This window comes from Drosophila arizonae, chromosome 5, assembly GCF_054131065.1.
Source record: "Drosophila arizonae isolate 15081-1271.41 chromosome 5, UAZ_ARI_1.0, whole genome shotgun sequence".
In the NCBI taxonomy this organism is placed as follows: domain Eukaryota; kingdom Metazoa; phylum Arthropoda; class Insecta; order Diptera; family Drosophilidae; genus Drosophila; species Drosophila arizonae.
This window is the reverse complement of record NC_142925.1, coordinates 16,771,465-16,790,092: the sequence shown is the minus strand read 5'-3', so window position 1 is coordinate 16,790,092 and position 18,628 is coordinate 16,771,465. Positions and strand designations below refer to the sequence as shown.

General features: G+C 40.1%; 1 protein-coding gene and 1 pseudogene across 1 annotated transcript in view; one reads left to right on the top strand and one right to left on the bottom strand.

The window, feature by feature from the left end:
- The window catches only part of Fili (Fish-lips), a 124,035-nt gene extending 107,527 nt beyond the window's left edge, over positions 1–16,508 (top strand). Inside the window, exons 4-5 of the mRNA XM_089471954.1 lie at positions 327–487; positions 13,171–16,508. Coding sequence (XP_089328080.1) covers positions 327–487; positions 13,171–14,404 — 1,395 coding nt within the window. The 3' untranslated portion in view covers positions 14,405–16,508. The remainder of the gene's footprint in view (positions 1–326; positions 488–13,170) is intronic.
- On the bottom strand, positions 6,203–7,381 carry LOC108617400 (cathepsin L-like peptidase pseudogene; annotated as a pseudogene).
- Positions 16,509–18,628: the final 2,120 nt, after the last annotated feature.

The following is an 18,628-nucleotide window of genomic DNA, read 5'->3' as shown; positions in this document are numbered from 1 at the left end:
TCGCTGCCAAAAACTGCGCTTTTTAAGTGTTTCACATTTTATTGTTGAACAACAGCCGGAGTTGCCCTTAAAGCAGCGCGAAACAAATCGCTTTGGTCTAAAAAGGGGGGTTGAGGCGGAGCAGCAGCAGCTTAGTGGCAACTATCAAGTGCAGCCGCAGAACGCTTTCAGATTTGAGTGGATGGCATTAACATTTTATAAGCTTGGCCCCGATGCTGCCATTTCACTTTGTTTAAACGCTTGAAATTAAATGATTTTTTTTCCGCAATTCTTTCATTCTACAGCTCTAAATCTCTCGTTCTCTCTCTCTCTCTCTCTCATTGCAGATGGTGCCCACCCAGCAGCTCTCGAAACTTTCAAATCTCACTTATTTGAACCTGGGCGGCAATCGTTTCGCCCACTTGCCAGCTGTAGCATTTTTAAACTTGTTTCATTTACGCGAATTGCACTTGAGCCGCCTGGACTATTTGCAGCGCATCGATTCGAGGTAAGTTTGCCGTTGAGCCAAGTGAAAGTTTGTCTAAAAATCTACACCCTCGCCCCATGCCACCCCCACTCTCTCTCTCTCTCTATCTATCTCTCTCTCACTCTAAGAAAGTTACAGTGATACTTAAGTAACTCGACTGTATATATATAGTATATGCTCTATACGGCTGCTAACTGGGTCAGCGCCATGAAATGTAGACACAGCAAACATTTGCCCAGCAGCTGAAAACGAAAAATCAGCTATGTGGACAATTGCAAACAGTTGGCCCAAGGTGAGAGTAATTCACAGAAACAACAAATCTATATGTGGCGCATCACAATTACAGCCGTGTCCCTTGCAGCATCATAAACAACTTTCTTGACACTCGGAGAACTTAATTTTTGTAAAGCATTAAGGGAAACTTCTTGAGCTGCTAGATAACCTCTTGATTATAAGCAAGAACCTGATAGACCACTGACTCGACTGACATTTTCTAAGCTGTGTACTTAAAGAGAATGATGATTATTCTCTTTTTATAAATTTAAAATGATTTAAGATTAAAAAAATCAATATTTAATAGAAATAGAGATGTCAATATTTAAGAAGAGTTTAGCTCTTATATGAGCATTCCAATTGGCATGCTGTATACATTGATCGGCCTCTGCACTTTATCACTCTTTACAAATGAATTAAAGCCCATTGGCTGCTGTGCACTGAGAGCGTTTTCATACTGCTCATTCCTCTTCGTGCTCACTTCATTCAACGAAATCAAAACGAGCATGTCCGAAGCGTAGCCCTCTCGCTCTCACTCACATCCAACACTATGTTCAGCAATAACTATCACCGATTGAGTTATTTAACAGTGACAGCTATATTTGTCGCTCTCTCGCTCGCTGCTTCTTGAAGTGAAAATTAACACATGCAGGACAATGAGCAACGTGCATGTAAAAGCTAAGCTCATTCGAGTGATGCTTTTAGAGCAACTACATACAACTTGTATGATGCAAGCGCTCAACACTGTTAAAAACCACTCGATCGCGAGAGCTCAGTCGCTCACTAATACAACTGCAACAGTAGGAAGCAATTGCAAGAAAATTTAACAGAATTAGGAATCTGTAAGCAGGCTTGACTTTAACATTATCAATGAATAATGTTAGGAATGTTGTTTATGCATACATGTTTACATTACATGATGATAACCATAACACATAAATCTTCTTATATCATTGCACTAACTAATTAATTGAATTCTATTGAACGAACCCTGAATTAAAGCTGTATTTTAGCTGCGCTGCACTTTCACTTGACAGCCTTAACCGCAACCTCCAGCATCGCATAAAGTATGCAATTTTTTTTTTCTTTTGGCCAGAATAATCATGTGGCTCAATACCCTTAGACGTTTACAGCTGCTCTCGAAAATAAGCTGGCAAAGCAGTCAGTCATGCAATTCACTTTCACACACTTGCACGTGACCTAAGCGCGCCCCCTCACACACAGACACTTACACACACATACACACACACACACACACACAGAAGCTCAAGCACATATAGAGGGAGACACTTAAACATGCCTCGGCTACAAATCATTATTGCTCAATGCAATCAATCATGTCTAATACGCTTTGGTAATAAGATGCCATCACATAGACACAGACACACTCACACACACACACACACACACACACACACACACACAATCACAAAGTCAAATTGCCATTGCCTCTGCCCAACTCCGAGCTGAGGCAGACATTGAAATGCTTGAGCTCAATTCGAGCATATGTTAATTCAATAATTCCAGGCAATTTTCATATCAAATCATTGAACGAGCGAGCCTCTGTCTGTGCCAGCGTCTCGACTTGCTTGTCAATCAGACATCTGTGTACCACCTCCCACCCTCCCTCTCGCCATCTCGCAGTCCCCCTTCCAGGCGAGCATAGAAATAATATTGATATGAGAGAAAATGTTCGGAGAGCGAATCATGTAAATGGATCCCGAGCTGAGCAGCTGCCAATGCCATTAAATCAGTTTAATTTTGTAATTTCGTTTGATTCTCTTGCCAGAGACATGGCCGCGCCCCGCCCCCTGCCCTACCAGACTTGTAATTGCTTTTGCCTTTGCTTTAGCTTTTGTTTGATTTCAGTTCGAGTCCTATTGCCAAACTGTTGCCGGTTGCCTCTTGCCATTGTTCGCTGTCTGACAAATTGTTGCCTAACTCAAATTTACATACCACTTACACACACACACACACGCACTGACTGTCACACACACACACGCACTCATGTTTTGCTTATTTGCAAACTAAATTCTGCGTTTGTCTGGCTTTTTTTGGGGGCTATTGCTAGAAAATCTTATGCTAATATATGAAAATTTGAATTTTCAACCTCGTTTTTTCAGGCCGAAGTGGGTGGGTCTGAAATAAAAAATTATTTTGCATGCATTCATATATGTTTGAAGGAAAATGGTAAAGCTGAGATTTAGACTGCTCTAGAGAGGAATAAGCTCATATATTATAAAAGGCAAGCATTAGCAGAAAAGTCAGCCATAGTTGTAGCTAAATATTTCCAATCAGAGCTGTTATTGACAACAGGTCTGTCTTTCTCTCTCTCTCTCTCTCTCTCTCTCTCTCTCTCTCTCTCTCTCTAAACTAAACGCTCAGCACATTAGTTTGAGCTAAATATTTCTAATCTGACATAACAATAACAACTCTCTGAAGAATCCAATTTAAATGTCAATCATTGTCACAATAAAACATTTCCGATCAACTGCAAAATAACATAGTTACGGTTAAACATAACAAATCGGACATGTTAACAGCAGCTCTTTGCGGAATTAATTGGAATTGCTCGCATTTCCAATTAGGCATGTTGGCAATAGCTTTTTATTAAATACACCTTCAAATTCATTCAATCTGATATGTTCACCGCTCTTTGTCGAGCCCAATTGAAATCTCATTCATAGTCTTGGTCAAACGTTTCCAATCAGAAATGTTAGCAGCAGCTCTCTGCAGTTAAACATTCATAGTTGCAGTTAAAAATTCTCAATCAGAAATGTTAGCAGCAGCTCTCTGCAGAATTCAACTGTTAACTAACATACTTGCAGCTAAACATTCTTAATCTGCAGCAGCTCTCTGAAGACTCCAACATACATTCATATATTCAAGCAGACTTTTTTACAGCTCTCTGATCAATCCAACTAATGTCTCAGTTCTAGTCTGAGTTTAACATTTCCAATTAGACAAGCATTCAGCAGCTCTCTATAGAGCCATAATTCCAGCTGAACATTTGCAATCATACATGTGAGCAGCTCTGTAATGAATTTTACCAGTTAAATACATATATTCAATCAAACATCAAAATGGCGACTCACATATAATTCCAGCGAACTAGTATTTCCAATCAGAGCTGTTAATAACAGCTCTCTCATCGGATGCCTGCACGCATTCACTTTGATTTCAGAGCCAATCACGAATTTCTGTAGCCAACACATGCTTCGACTTTATTCCCGTTTCCTTCCGTAGATTAAGAATGTGCACAACAAGCAGGAAATTATATTTCACTAGCTTAAGACTGTAGCCAACCAGTGTGTGTGTTCGTTCGTTCGTTCGGGTTGACTCCAGCGAGGGTTGACTGTTTGCGACAGACAGCATAAACAAGTCACTGGCTCTGCCAGAGGGGTGCCAGACAAATTGTTAGACACCCTTTCGCAAACAATAAAAAAAATCGTGTGAGTGTGTGGAATGGGGGGAGCAAACGGAAATAGCGCAACATTTTAAAGTTTCGGCCAGGCGTTGCATAAAAGATTGAATGGGGCATGTCAACTCCCCCACCTCCCCACCTGCTCTACCCGTGCACATGTATGTAAATATTTATGCAAATGCGTTAATGGAAACGCACCCCAAACGTGCGACGATGGCGACATGTTGATAGCAAAGTTTATGGCAGATACATTTCGCTAACTGTGAGTTGCACATGTGTTGGTGTTGCTGCTCCTCCTCCTGCTGCTGCTGCTGCTCCTCCGAGATTGTCTCATTACAAAAACCTTACACCCCGAACAATCAGCGCGCGTACGCAAAATTCATTAGGCAGCGGCACGTATCAGGGCAAAAGTAAAGAGCCCAACTCCATATAGTAGCATACCTGTATCATAACAGCAGCAGGAGCAGCAGCAGCAGCCGCAGCAGCAGGAGCAGGAGCAGCAGCAGGAAGCTGGCCCCAACTCCTGCTGTTCATATCAAAGGGAATATTAAGTGAACATTTTTGTGAGCTGCGCTCATCTCTGCTGGGAGCCGCTGTATGACTTAATAGCCAAAAGTCATTTGCAACATTAACACTTGAGTCCGGGTCCGGGTCCGGGTCCGGGTCGGGCTAACCCGAAAGGTGTTGCACGTCTCGCCTCTTGCTGCGGTTCGTCATTGCGCGCACCCAAAATTGAATCTAATTGTTTTCAAATTTATGCATTCCAAACGAACAGACTTCATTTGGCTCATTTCTCTCGTTTGTCTCATTTGTCTCGTTGTAATGCGATTCGCATTGCGCCACGGCTTGGGGCACGAACGACATTTGTTTTGTGGCCGCTTTTTGGGGTTGTAATCGCCCAGGCCGACGGGCAGCTGTGGGAGCTTATGGAGCAATGCTTTACCTCATGATATTTGTAGTTAATGCATAGAGAAATTGAAATACAAAAGATTTGTAGTTAAGGGTGTAAATAGATTTGGTGTTTAATGTAGTGGAATATGAAACAGTGAGGCATATAAGTATATATATGAGTATATCAATGAATGATTCTTATATATGTAGTGGAATATGTAACATAATAAGTAGAATATATATTAAAATATATATATTTTTATATTCAACATATTATGTATATATTTAAATTTTAAATAATTAAAAAATATAATATATAATAAAAAAAATATAAAATATAATATAAATTTGAAGAACTTTAAAGTTATTAACAATCATCATCGCACATGAGAGATGTTTAAAATACTTATATATCGTATCGTAGTATACTATAGTCTATAGCATTGTAGTATTACATACCATAATATGTAGAAAATGAAATTATATGTGTATTGCTTAGAGTGTTAAATGAAGCTGAAGAACTATTAAACTATCAAATATACATAAATATATATATGAAAAAAAGATTATATAAAAAAAATAAAATTAAAAAAAAATAAAATACAAAATAAAAAATAAAAAAAAGGACTATATACTATAGTACTGTAGTATACAAAATACTATATATAGTAGTATACCCATATATATAAATCTGTAGTAGTTTTTATAGCATTATTCATGTTTAATTTTTTAATATTATTGTGAATATTTTTAATGAACGCCAAATTATTTGATATACAACCAAATTTATGTTCATATACTATATGATGCTATAAAATCTTCCCAGCTGAACAACGATGGCATATAATTTTATTACAGAAATACAAATATATCCAAATAACTATTTTTGGGCAACTGTCAGCAATTAAAGCTATAACAATTAATATAATATTTGTTTTCTCTTTAATTTTTAATTTTTATGGATTGAAGAATCTGTACATCCATTTTATATTTTTACGACGCCCTCGATTTAGTTCAATAGAATAACAAAACAAAACATTGTTTACATAATTTGTATAAGCTTTTTAATACACGTACTCAGACCAGACACTTCTGCAGAGTTATCTGTAATTTTTCTAGTTGGGACAAAAAATAATTTTATATGCAAATATCAAGTACAAATTGTTAATTATTTAATTATCTTATTTATAAAGCATTGTTTTATTGCCCTATGCTCAACGAGGGCCACTCACGTCAATTGCAGATGCGAATTGAATAGAATAGATCGCATTTGAATAACTGAAAGAAACTGAACATGGAGCAGTTAGACGAGTGGATAAACGGCATTGCTGGCAATGCCGCACTGGTTGCTCCTGTTGCGGGACATGCGTATGTAGCCCCCGTCGCCCCAGCTGGCGCCCCAGGAGTTCTTCACCAGCCAAAAGTCGCCGCCCTGTGGATCACGGCCAAAGCCCACCACGAGCACGGCGTGATTGGGCCTCTTGTTGCATTGCCTATCGTCCAGCACCCCGTCGCGATAGTTTCTGAAATTGTTGCTCGCATAAATGCCCACTGAAATGGGGCCCTTCGATGCGACTGCCACGGCCAGGTGGGGCTCGCCCGCCGGCACTCGGACCACGCCCGCGACCTGGGCGCCAATATGAAATGGATCGTAGCGACACGACAGTTGCTTGGCCTCATAGGTATAGGAGTATTCCGTGTCGATGCCCCCATTGTCTATCACGTAATTCAGTGCCCGATCCGGCATTCCTCCATAGCAGCCCCTATTGAAATAGCGGGTGGTTGAGCAGTCCACCAGGTTCTGCTCGGAGAGCGAGACGAGTTTGCCCGTCTTCAGAAAGTGCATGCCCTCCAGGGTGCCCGTCGCGGAGAAGGACCAGCAGGCGCCACACTTGCCCTGATTCTTCACGGGCGTGACGGCGCCCCGATTTCGCCAATCGATGTCCGCGGGCAGCGCGTAGGCCTCGTCTGGCGTATACAATAAATCCGCATCGGATTCCGTTATGTTCATGCTGCCCAACATCAGGCTCTCGAACTCCTTGTCCAGCATGTCCGTAAACTGATTCACGCCCATCTCGTAGCTCTCCATGTTCAGCCTGTAGCGTTGGTTGTGCCTATCGATCTGCCTCTTGTTATCGATAAAGATGAGCTTGCGCAGCAGCTCCTCCTCTTCGCTCTCATAGACCTTATCGTATTCCAGCTTATACGTCTCCCACTCCGCCTCCAGCACGTCCGTATAGGACAGAGCCCCACTCAGCCCAACAAGTGCCAAAATTGCAATCACTGTCTTCATATCTAACTTCAAACTAAATCGAACCCAATGCGAATCGTTCTTTTTATAAGAGACTCAATGAGTCGAGGTGCATTCAATTTACTTCTTATCAGTCGAGAAACTAAATAAATAAATAACCTTGATTACCAGTCAATTTATATGATGTCTGTTCTTTGACGAGGGCGGGTTATAGAAAACCGTTGCACCTTAGCACTTTATCAAAACGTGACACATAATTGGCCTAAAAATAGCTTGAAGACCCTTTGAATAACAAGATAAGGCTAAGGCCAATATGGGGAATACAAAGAGAGCTCTTCATCGGGCAGCAGTAATAGATATACCACACAAAAAAATACTACAAAAATACTGCAAAAAGAAATGAGTGCCAGCTAACAGGTAAACCCATGACCTGTGCTCCTATTAAGCAGGAGGCGCGTTAAAGCAGCAGCTGCTGCTTCTACTCCTGCTGCTGCTCCTCCTCCTCCTGCTGCAGCTCACAAAAGTATGCAATGCATAATTTCACGTTTATCAGCATATTTTGTGAGTGAGAAGCGGCAGCAGTGGCAAGAAAAAGTGGCAGCCACAACAACAACAGCAACAACAACAATAGCAGCTGCAAAATGAAAGCAGGAAGAAATTACGGAAACAGGAAAACATAAACATGCTGCTGCCTGCCTAACAGCTCTACCGTCTCCCTCTCTCTCCCACCCTCTCTCCCTCTCTCTCTCTCGCCTTCTTCCTCCTTGGCAATTTCTGGGCAAACCGGCAATTTTTCCATAAATTATGAGCCGGGAAATATTTCAAGGCAGCCTCGTGAGTAGCTATTATGCGTGTGTTTATACTTATGCCAGTGTTTTGCGCAAAGCTTATTTGCATGCTCATAGAGACAGCAGATCAGAGTGAGAGCGAGAGAGCGAGAGAGAGAGAGAGGGTGAGAGTGAGCTCTCTGCATTATGCATATGCATGTCCTGCTGGGTAACTGCCATCGCTCACTGCATTGCACTTGAATTTCAAGACAATTATAAATTATGCAAGCAAAGCAACAGCAACAGCAGCAACAACAACAACACTAGCGCACCTGAGCCCTAAACAATTTTACAGTTAATCGCAGGCAACTTTAAATTACATAAATTGCAGCTTAATTAGCTCAGCATACCCAATTTTTATGCCTAGCTCCCAGCCTGACTAGAGTCCATGTTTTCGCAGTCCTTGCAAGGCATAAACAACTGTCCTAAGCATAGTCTCATTTTGCACTGTCATTGGGGTGCTGAATATACATTAAACATAAGCTTAATATGATATTTTGTGCTCGTCATTGGAGTTGCGAAAATGAATGGCTCAACGGGGCGTATGCGCAATTTAAAAACGTTTAAAATGCCATTAACAAATGCTTCAGGCATATCATTTGATAATTTGTCGCGAGCCGCAACTCAAAAGACATGTGTCTGTGTGCGTGTGTGCGTGTGTGTGTCTGTGGCAATTAGTTAATAACTGCCTGGGCGTGATACGCCTTGAATGCTTTAAGCTGGCTCTTTAAGCACTCGCCCGGCCAGCACTCAATAAATCAACGGCCAAGTCTCGTGGCTCAAACGATTTCCCTTTGGGCGCTATCAACTGTCATATCTCTCTCTCTCTCAATTTATTGTAGTAAAAATGTCAATCAAGTGAATAGAACGGATTTACCCAGAGTGGGAGAGGGAGGGGGAGAGGGGGAGGGCGAGAGGTGCAGACAGGCATATGGCAAATTCAAAAACTATATGGCATTGCCACAACATATCCTTTGATTGACTGCTCTGACTGGACTGACAAACTGTTTGACAAACTGATTGACTGTTCATCAGTTGCTTGACTATGGCCGTAATAGCTGTGCGTCTCTCTCCCTCTCTCTCTCTCTCTCTATCTATCTCCCTCTTGCTGCGGGGGCTCGCAATCGGTAAACGTGACTGAGCCCCACGAACATGGACAGCAAACATTTCAATCCGATTTTCAGCAATTCCAATTCAAGCACCACACACACACACACACACACACATACACACACCCACACACACAAAACAATTTGCATATGAGCTGGCCAAAAAAAAAAGAACTTCAACATTTTCGACTATGCACATACTTATACACACCCCATACACACACACACGCACACACACATGGCAACCATTTCCGTTTCCGCACGCTTGACGCTGGCAGCAGCTAAAAAAATCACACAATATATGCACACATATAAAAACAACTGAAGCACTTTAGGCTACCAAGAGAGACTGACAAATACCCTGTAAAACAGATGAAATTATAAATTTTGGAGAAGCAGAACTGAGGCAAAGAAATAGCGACTGAGTTTTGGGTAAACAAAAAAAAATTAATTTTTAAATACTTCGTAAAGGAAAAATAAATTAAATAAATACAATGAAAAAAAAAAACACTTTCTCTGTTTAGAATGAAATAAATGAATGAATTAAATACAACAAATAATTTAATCAAAAATTATTTAGAAAAAAACCTGCAAAAGCCAAAAAAAAAAAAAAAAAAAAAAAAAAAAAAAGAAAAGCGATTGCTAAATACTCTTAAAAAAAAAATTAAAATTAAATAAATATAAAGTAATACCTAAAAAAATGCTCAATATGCGCTATTTTCTATTTTAAATTATATTTTAAAAAATATGTAAACTAAAAATATTTTAGAAAAAAAAAAAACTTGTAAAAGCTAAATGAAAGGTAACACTTTCATTCAGCTACTTTTTGGCTAGTTTTAGCTAACAAACTAATCGCTGTTTCTAAGAGCATATCTACACTGAATTGATGACTCCAACTTTTTCTAGGGTATATCAGATATTGCCGCACCCATGTCTACAAATGAAAATAAAGGAACGTTATACAAAATGAAGTTTGAATCTGAGCGGTGAACAGCAAAAAGGCTGCTGCTGTTGTTGTTGTTGTTGCTGTTATTCCTGCTGCTGTTGTTGTTGTTGCTGTTATTCCTGCTGCTGTTGTTGTTGTTGGAGTTGTTGTTGTTGTTGCTGTTATTCCTGCTGCTGTTGTTGTTGTTGTTGCTGTTATTCCTGCTGCTGTTGTTGTTGTTGCTGTTATTCCTGCTGCTGTTGTTGTTGTTGGAGTTGTTGTTGTTGTTGCTGTTATTCCTGCTGCTGTTGTTGTTGTTGCTGCTGCTGTCGTTGGCAGTCGCAAGGGAAAGAAACTTAAGCTCAAATGTTTTTTTCCCGCGGCGAGTTTTTGTTGCTATTGTTGTTGTTGTTGCTGGTCTGGGGCGTCGCCAAAGCGGCATTTAAAGAGCGTTCAACAGCAGGTAGCAGCGACCTGTGGAATCGACTCCAGTTGCTGCTGCTGCCGCTGCTGCCCTCACCTCAGCTAGCTGCAATCCCTTCCAACCCACTAGAAATTGCCGCCAATGTCACGTCTTTCTCTTTCTCTTTCTCTTTCTTTATTTTTTTCTTTTTTTCCTTTGCGGCCAAGTGTTTTTTCGACGGCCTGGTAATAGTTATTTGCATAATATTTGCACAAATAATTGAATTTGTGTTCTTAGCCTCGACTCGCCAAATTGTTCGAGTGAACTTTTCTGCGACTCTGTGCAGATAATGGCAAACATTTTTAAGCGCCTGCAATTGAAGTTTCTGAATGCTTAACTTGCCATGAAATTGAACGTTCAGCAGCGCCAGAAGAAGAAGCAGAAGCAGAAGCAGAGCCAGAGCCAGAGCCAGAGCCTCATTTGTTTTGTCTAGAAAGTTTAGCGCGCTGTGCCTGCATGTGCTGTCCTTTAAGGACTATAATAATATGGGGTCTTTATCTGGCTAAGAGTTTTTGCAGTAATATTTTACAAAGAGGTGGAGCATAATTTAAATTCAATTTATTGCCGATGAGAGTTGGCAATAGAATGAATGTTATATGATATTAAAGAATATTAAAATATTCTGAGATATAAAAAAATAAATATAATTATGTATTTCTACAATTATTTTAGCTTTAAAACTGAAGGTTTATTTACCAAGTCTTCAGTACTCACTTAAAAATGCATAAAATATATACTTAAATATAATTTAATATAATCCACTTGCAACGAATTTAGCCGCAAAGGAAATTCCATTCACACTGAAAAATGCATCAGCGCCAACATGTGTGAGCCCAACTGGCTGCAATCAGTTGTAAACTAACTGCTGCATACAAATGGGTTACACAGTGCGAGAAAGAGAGAGCGAGAGGTAGAGAGTGAGGGAGTAAGTGTAACTGAGATGGCTACAAAGCGTCGCCACTTATCAAATCAATGCGCGAAGCTTCATCAACGGAGCGCAGAGTTCGTATAAATGCGTTCATTTAACACGAAATGCAACTTAAGAGCTTGCATCAAATCAAATCAAACGCACTGTTGTTGGCTAGTGTAAATGGAAATAAAACCAGCAGAAAAAAAAAAATAGAACTAAAATGTATATCGCTTAAGAGCGACAAATTCGCTGTGTGTGTCAGCGCGAGTCGTCGCCTGAAGTTGCTAAGTTGCTCATACGCCACGTTGCACTTATTTCATGCTGCGCCTGCCTGCCGGTGGGTGTGGCATGGGGGCGTAGGTAATGCACTGCCGGCTGCCTGCTGCCTGTGCAGTCAGCGACTTTGCGACGTTGACTTAACTTGGCAGGGATTTACGGCAACGCTTCACGGAGCTTGCTTGCAACGTGCCACATGCAGCATGGCAGTTGTTTTTTTTTTTTTTTTTTTTTTTTTTTGCTGTCCCCTGCTCTCGCTTCCTCTTGCCTCTTGCTATTATTAGGTTGCAATAGACGCAGGCTAAATAAATCCACGTCGCTTAAGACGACGCCATGTGGATAAAGGGCTAACGAGAGCAGTGCCTCAGACTGCAAGCGTATGTGTGTGTGTGTCTATTCATGTATTTCATTGCCTGGCATTTAAGTTTAACGTTGATGCATAGCATTCTGCATAATTAAAACGAACAACCAGCAAGAACAGACTCCTATATCCACAAACTATATTACTTATACGTGTACGTGTGTGTCTCTGCATGTTTGTGTGTGTTGCCTTGACAACAGCTCAGCATATCTGTGTGTGTGTGTGTGCTTGACAGTGTACATGCTCTGCACATGTCGTTAGGTTGTCTTAAATCCGTCAAGAATTTTAGCTTCAACATAAGATTTTAAATTAGAAAAAAGAATAGATGATAGATATACTCTGAAGCTTTTATAATTAATATTTAACATCATAATGATAATTAAAATGGTTTTAATTTTGACTGCTATAACTAGCTCTTTTACACTCCGAAATATACTAAAAGAATCGTGCTCACTCGCTTTCTCTCTCTCTCTCTCTCTCTCTCTGACGAGCCTGAGCCTTCGGTTTTTTTTTCGTTTTTGTTTTCTGTTGAGCGCTTTGAGTTGAAATATACGTGTGACGCTCTTTAGAGCGAGAGGATTGACGCTCGCACACTGAGACTCAATAAACAAATAACTCAAAAGCTCAAGACAAACGGTCTTTGCATTACATACACATGCACACACACAAACCGCGTAGGCAATCGATGTGTTTAGCGTATAAGTAGTACTTATTAAGTACCAACACATATACAAATGGCTTTTTGCTTCGCTTTGCTCAACGAAACAGTCGGCTAAAGAGCACGTTTAACTTCAATTGAGTTTTTTCAGAGTTTAAGTGAAATACACTTATTTACAGCTAGAGCTAGCAGAAAATGTGATTAATAAAATAAATATATTTTCAATTAGAAACAAATGTAAAAAACCTTAAGCACATTTTTACCTAATCATATAACAATCTGTTGAAGAAGACAATCTCTAATTTTCCACATTTCACTCAATTCTCTCTCTTGCAGAGCTTTTGTGGACAACACGCATTTACAGACGCTGCATCTGAACTTCAATCCGCAATTGAGTGACATACCCATGCGCCTGTTCCAGGGCAATCCCAACATTCTGGAGGTGTACATGCAGAGCAACAGCCTGCAGACGCTCTACTCGGCCCAGTTTCCAGTGGATCAGCTGCAGAAGCTCTACCTGGGCGATAATCCGCTGCAGTGCAACTGCTCGCTGCTCTGGCTCTGGCGCCTGGTCACTGGCAACTTTGAGGGCACAGAGCCCGCGCTGGAGCATGCTCAGGGCGGTGCTGTGGCCGCGCTGGCCAAGGAGGCATCGCTGGTGCGGGAGCAGGAGGACGACACCACTCTGAAGACCGACGATGGGGTCTCCGCCCTGGCTGCCTACATAGCCGAGCAGCATATTGCCAACGCCCTGCAAACCACCGAGCCGAGCGCGTATGAGCAGCGACTGGAGGCCGCCGCCAGCGCCAGCTCCAGCAGCAGCTCCAACTACTTGCGCATGGACAAACAGCAGATCGGCTGCGACATTTGGCGGGACGGCGTCCGCACCCGCCGCCAGCTGCTGACAATGAGCGAGGGCGAGATCACCTGCCCGGCGCACATCGTGACCGTCGTCTGTGCGGTGATCACCAGCCTCCTGGTGCTCATGATCGGCATCAGTGTGCTCTACTATCTGCGCTTCGTGAAGCGCCGGCGCAAGCTGCTGCACGAGCGCGGCCCGCTGCGCACCAGCAAGAGCATCATCAATGTGCACGACCGCATCCTGCAGGGCCACCACCAGCCGCTGGGCGCTGGTGCGGGCATGAGCATGACCCTGGGCGGCTCGGGGCCCGGTGGCCTCGGCATGACGCTCAACTATCCGCATCATGCGCAAACGCTGCAGGCGCATCATCACTACCATCAGGCCATGCCGCTGCAGGGCCACAGCGGGCACGAGTACCAGCAGACGACGCTGCCGCAGCTGGACAAGCTGGAGCTGGAGCGCTATCTGGCGGCGCAGACAATTGCCAATGAGTATCGGGCGCTGAAGCCCTGGGAGCTGCCCGTCAAGGAGGCGGACGACGAGCCGGAGCATCTGTACGAGCGCTTCGATCACTACGAATACCCGGACACGCACACCATGACCAAGCTGAAGCAGGCAGCCACGCTCCAGGGCAGCAGCGTGGTGACAGCAGCCGGCAATGCCAACGCTGGCGCTGCCAACAGCAAGCCGCACGTGGTCTACGTATGACGTGGACGCGGCGTTCCTAGCAACCAGAAACAACAGCAGCAAAACAAGCAGCAGCAGCAGCAGCAGCAGCAGTTGGATCTGGGCATTGAGCTGGTGGGCCTGGGCCTGGGGCTGACAAACAACAACTATCGCAGCTATGCGCAGTGTCCGAGCAAGGCGATCGATCACTTTTGAAAACAGGGATATTCACAGCAGCTGCAGCAGCAGCCGCAGGAGCAGCAGCAGCAGCGGCAGTTTTATGTTTAAGTATCCTTCGGTTCTTTTCAGTTCGAATTTGAGTTTGAGTTGGGCATTTTCGGAGAATTTGATAACTCGCAACAAAAGTTTAACAAGCGTCAAATGAAACAAGGGATATATCTACGTGTATAGCAGCATACTATAATAATATTATAAGCATTAAGGAAAGGAGAAATTAATAAAGAATTCAAAATATAAAATTAAAAATATGTCACATTAGTTGATAAGTTGAAGGAAAGCAAAGAAATATTAATATAAATAGCAATAGTTATATTTCTCTTACTCTCTGTCTCCCTCTATCTATCTCTCTGTCACACACACTCTCTTAAGCAAGCAAAAAATCCACTCATAGTTAAAGGCATTCAGCATTAGTCTAGCATTAGTTAGTAAGCGCATTTAACTGAATTTAATAAACATAAATGAAACAACAGTTTGCAGTGTGAAGAGTGCAACAATAACTAAGTTAACTATTTATTATTATTATTTGTATTCAAAATTTTTACTTTGATGAGAGCTCAACAAGTAACAAGGCTAAAGGGACCAAGCAAACAGTCCACTATTCAATATAATCCAAACTTTAAAGAGTGCAAAAGCGTAACTCGCAAATAACTGTTCCTATTTTACTCTTTATGTTTTCGCTCTTAGCAAGAGCCTTCGGTTCATTTCGTTGTTGTTTACGGTTAAACGCTTCGAGTTGAACTAATCGTGTGACTCTCTTTTCACGAACATCGTTTAGGGAGAGAGAGAGAGAGAGAGATGATTAACGCTCTTAGTAAAGAAATAACCCAAAAGCTCAGCCGAGTTGATCGCAAAGAAACAGAAGCGACTCAATCGGTTGAGTTTAAGCTTTCGTTAAGTTCTTTCTCAAAGTGTGAGTGAAAGAAAGGAAAGGTCAACAGTTATTAGCGAGCTATGAGCAAAAGCTGAGTTACTTGAAGAAGCCAATTCGAAAATTAACTAAATTACAAATTTAAATATATACATAATTATATATAAAACACACACAAAATAAGATGACAATATATAAAAGAAAAGTGTAAATTTAAGCGAAATTCAATTTTTTATTTGTCGAGCAGCGCTCAAAACTCAAAGTTGGCCTAAAACGTAATCAAAATTGATTTGTAAATAACTAGAAATATAAATATGAAAATAAAACTAAACTTAATATTAAATTTAATATTAAATTTATATATTGAAATTCTCATTACTCAAGCACAAACTTTAGCTTATTTTGCCTATATTTTGTACATAATTTATGCTTACATTTAAAGTTAGTCAAGCGCAAAAATGTATATTTAACAACAAATAAATATTGAAAAAAAAAAAACCAAAAGCATAACAAATCTACAAGCAATTTTTGAGCAATCAAATTCGATATTATTTTCAGTTCTTTCACGGCTGAACAGCAAAGCAAATAGAAGAGGCCCAGCTGCAACGTTCATTTGCATAACAAATTCAAATAGTTCAACAAAACAAACGTATGAAAATAATAAAACTATGAAAATGAAACAAAACAGAGAAAATATTGAAATTAAGGCAAAGCAAGTCAAGAGCGAAGAGCAGAGAGCTAAACAAATGCAATTCGAATTTGTATTTGCAACAACAATTTTAAAATTAAACGAAAGTAAAAAAAACATCAAATGTGTGTATAAAAATATATAAGTAATTTATGCTAAAGTATTTAATTGAATTCATATATATAAACAAATATATATATATGTATGTATCAGATACACACTGGAAATTGCGGCAACAACTAAATTCACAATACACAAATGCAAAAAAAAAGTAAAAACAAAATGTTATTTCTTATACGAAGACTGAGGAAAATGATGATGCAAGAATAAAAATAAAAAATACAAAAAAATTCTAAATAAATAAAGCTTTGATTTGCAGTAGCTTAAGAGGATTATCTTTACATTGCTGAGATGGAGAGAGAGAGAGGGAGAGAGAAAGAAAGAGTAAGTATGATGAGGAACAGGAATAAGTGTTATTAGCCACAACTATTCAATGATTCACAGGAATATCTCAATTCAATAAGTAATAATTTTTAAACGAATTATCTAAGAGCTGGATTTCATTGCCAAGTTCCATAAAGGAAAATAAAATATTCTTCTAGAAAGTGCTAGACTTAGACATACCCTGAGTCTTGCACAGAGCTGCTATTTCCATCATTCAAATGATGTGGAATGCATTCCACATACACATCCACATCTATATTCACATATTCGCATATGTATATATATAAATACAGATTTACACTTCTTACTTTCCTTTGGGCTGCAAATTGTTATCAACCATAATCAAGTCGTAGATAAAAATTGCAATTGCCTAAAATATGCTATTTATGAGCTGTAGTAAACAGAGAGATAAATATATATATAATATATATTCATATGATATGAGGTAATATATGTTTATATAGACATTGTTAATGCCATAATTTATTGGCATTTCATAAAATGTCTATTTTAGTGTTTCACCCGTAACATTGTAGCAATCAAATAACTGTGCTAATTGAGGCTGCCAAATTGCCATCAAAAATGTTGTTAACTAGTCTAAGCAGCAGCAGCTGATGGAGCAGAAAGAACTTGAATAGCTGTAGCCAAGCAATATGTTGGCGTAATAAATCAGAGGGCTTTAGGGTTGGGCTGCTTTTGTAGTACATTTGTAGTGCTATGTGTGACAACTCTGTGCGACAGAAAAAGAAAAAACAACAACAACAATAACAACTAAGAAAGCCATGTTAAGCAAATAATGGACTTGTTTTGCTTAAGAAGTGGCCAGAAATATTTTCAGAAACAGAAATAAACTGCCCAAGAAATAGCATAAATCCAAGCGCTGAAACTTGAAACGCCTACCCCACGCACACACACACACACGCAGTGAGAACAGGACAAACACAACACAACTGATATGTGGGCACAGCAAACAGCAAACAGCAGTAAGAGCCATATATAAAAGCCAGGCCAGTAACTGGGTCAGCAAATATTGTGAAGGAGTCGGAGCAGAGCTCAAATTATTATTAACAATGCTAAATGTAACAGAATTTATACAAAGTATATATGTATGTATATATATATACAACTATATCTTCATTCGGAGCTCGAGCATTTGTAATATCTGCAACTGCTCTTGGCCAGTCTCTGAGGCAGTTGCTTTATGCAGCTCTGCAGCTAACTTGACGCATTGCCTTGGGGCCAGCACGTATTTACGGACAAATAAAAGTGAGTGCTGCGAGGACAGTGCAGAGGGCAGCATACGAAATTCTAAAATGCCAGGAAATGTGGGAATGAGGAATATGGAATACGCTCACTTTATATATCATACCTCAAACTTCTTACATAATATATATAAAATTATTGGAGTATTCAGTTGAAAGTAAAAGATTTTCTAGCTTTTGAAGTTGATAAAAAAAAAAGTATGTACGGTCCGGTACGATCCGACCGATCCCGATAATTCTAAATGGCAAGGGGATCAGTTTTTTTCCCGATTTACATAGAAACTAAAATTATCGATAACTATCGAGAACGAATTTGTTCAAGGGGATCGAATTTCTTTCGGGTTATCGCGATTTTCGATTTATCGGGGTACAAATTATCGAGACTCGACTGTATTACATAGTTTCATCCTATATCTCTAGCCTTTTTCATAAATTTTATTAAAAAGGGTTTACTTTAAATTATAAATGGTTACTTAATATGCTAAACTGTCCCAATAATATTGAATCTTATGAGTTTTAAATAAAATATGAATTTCAAAATTTGTGAAAAATGCAAACTACAATAAAAGAAAATTTTTAAGGGAATAAATCAAGTGAATGAGTAAGGCAATAATAAGAAGTCTACAGTCCTTTACGTGTAGGACTTTTAACCCCCAGTAACATACTAGAATACTATACAATCTCAGAAACAAAAAAAAAAAAAAATGAAAAAAAAAAAAACAGAAATAAAACCCGAAATATGTGTCCTCATCTCTGGCAAGCAA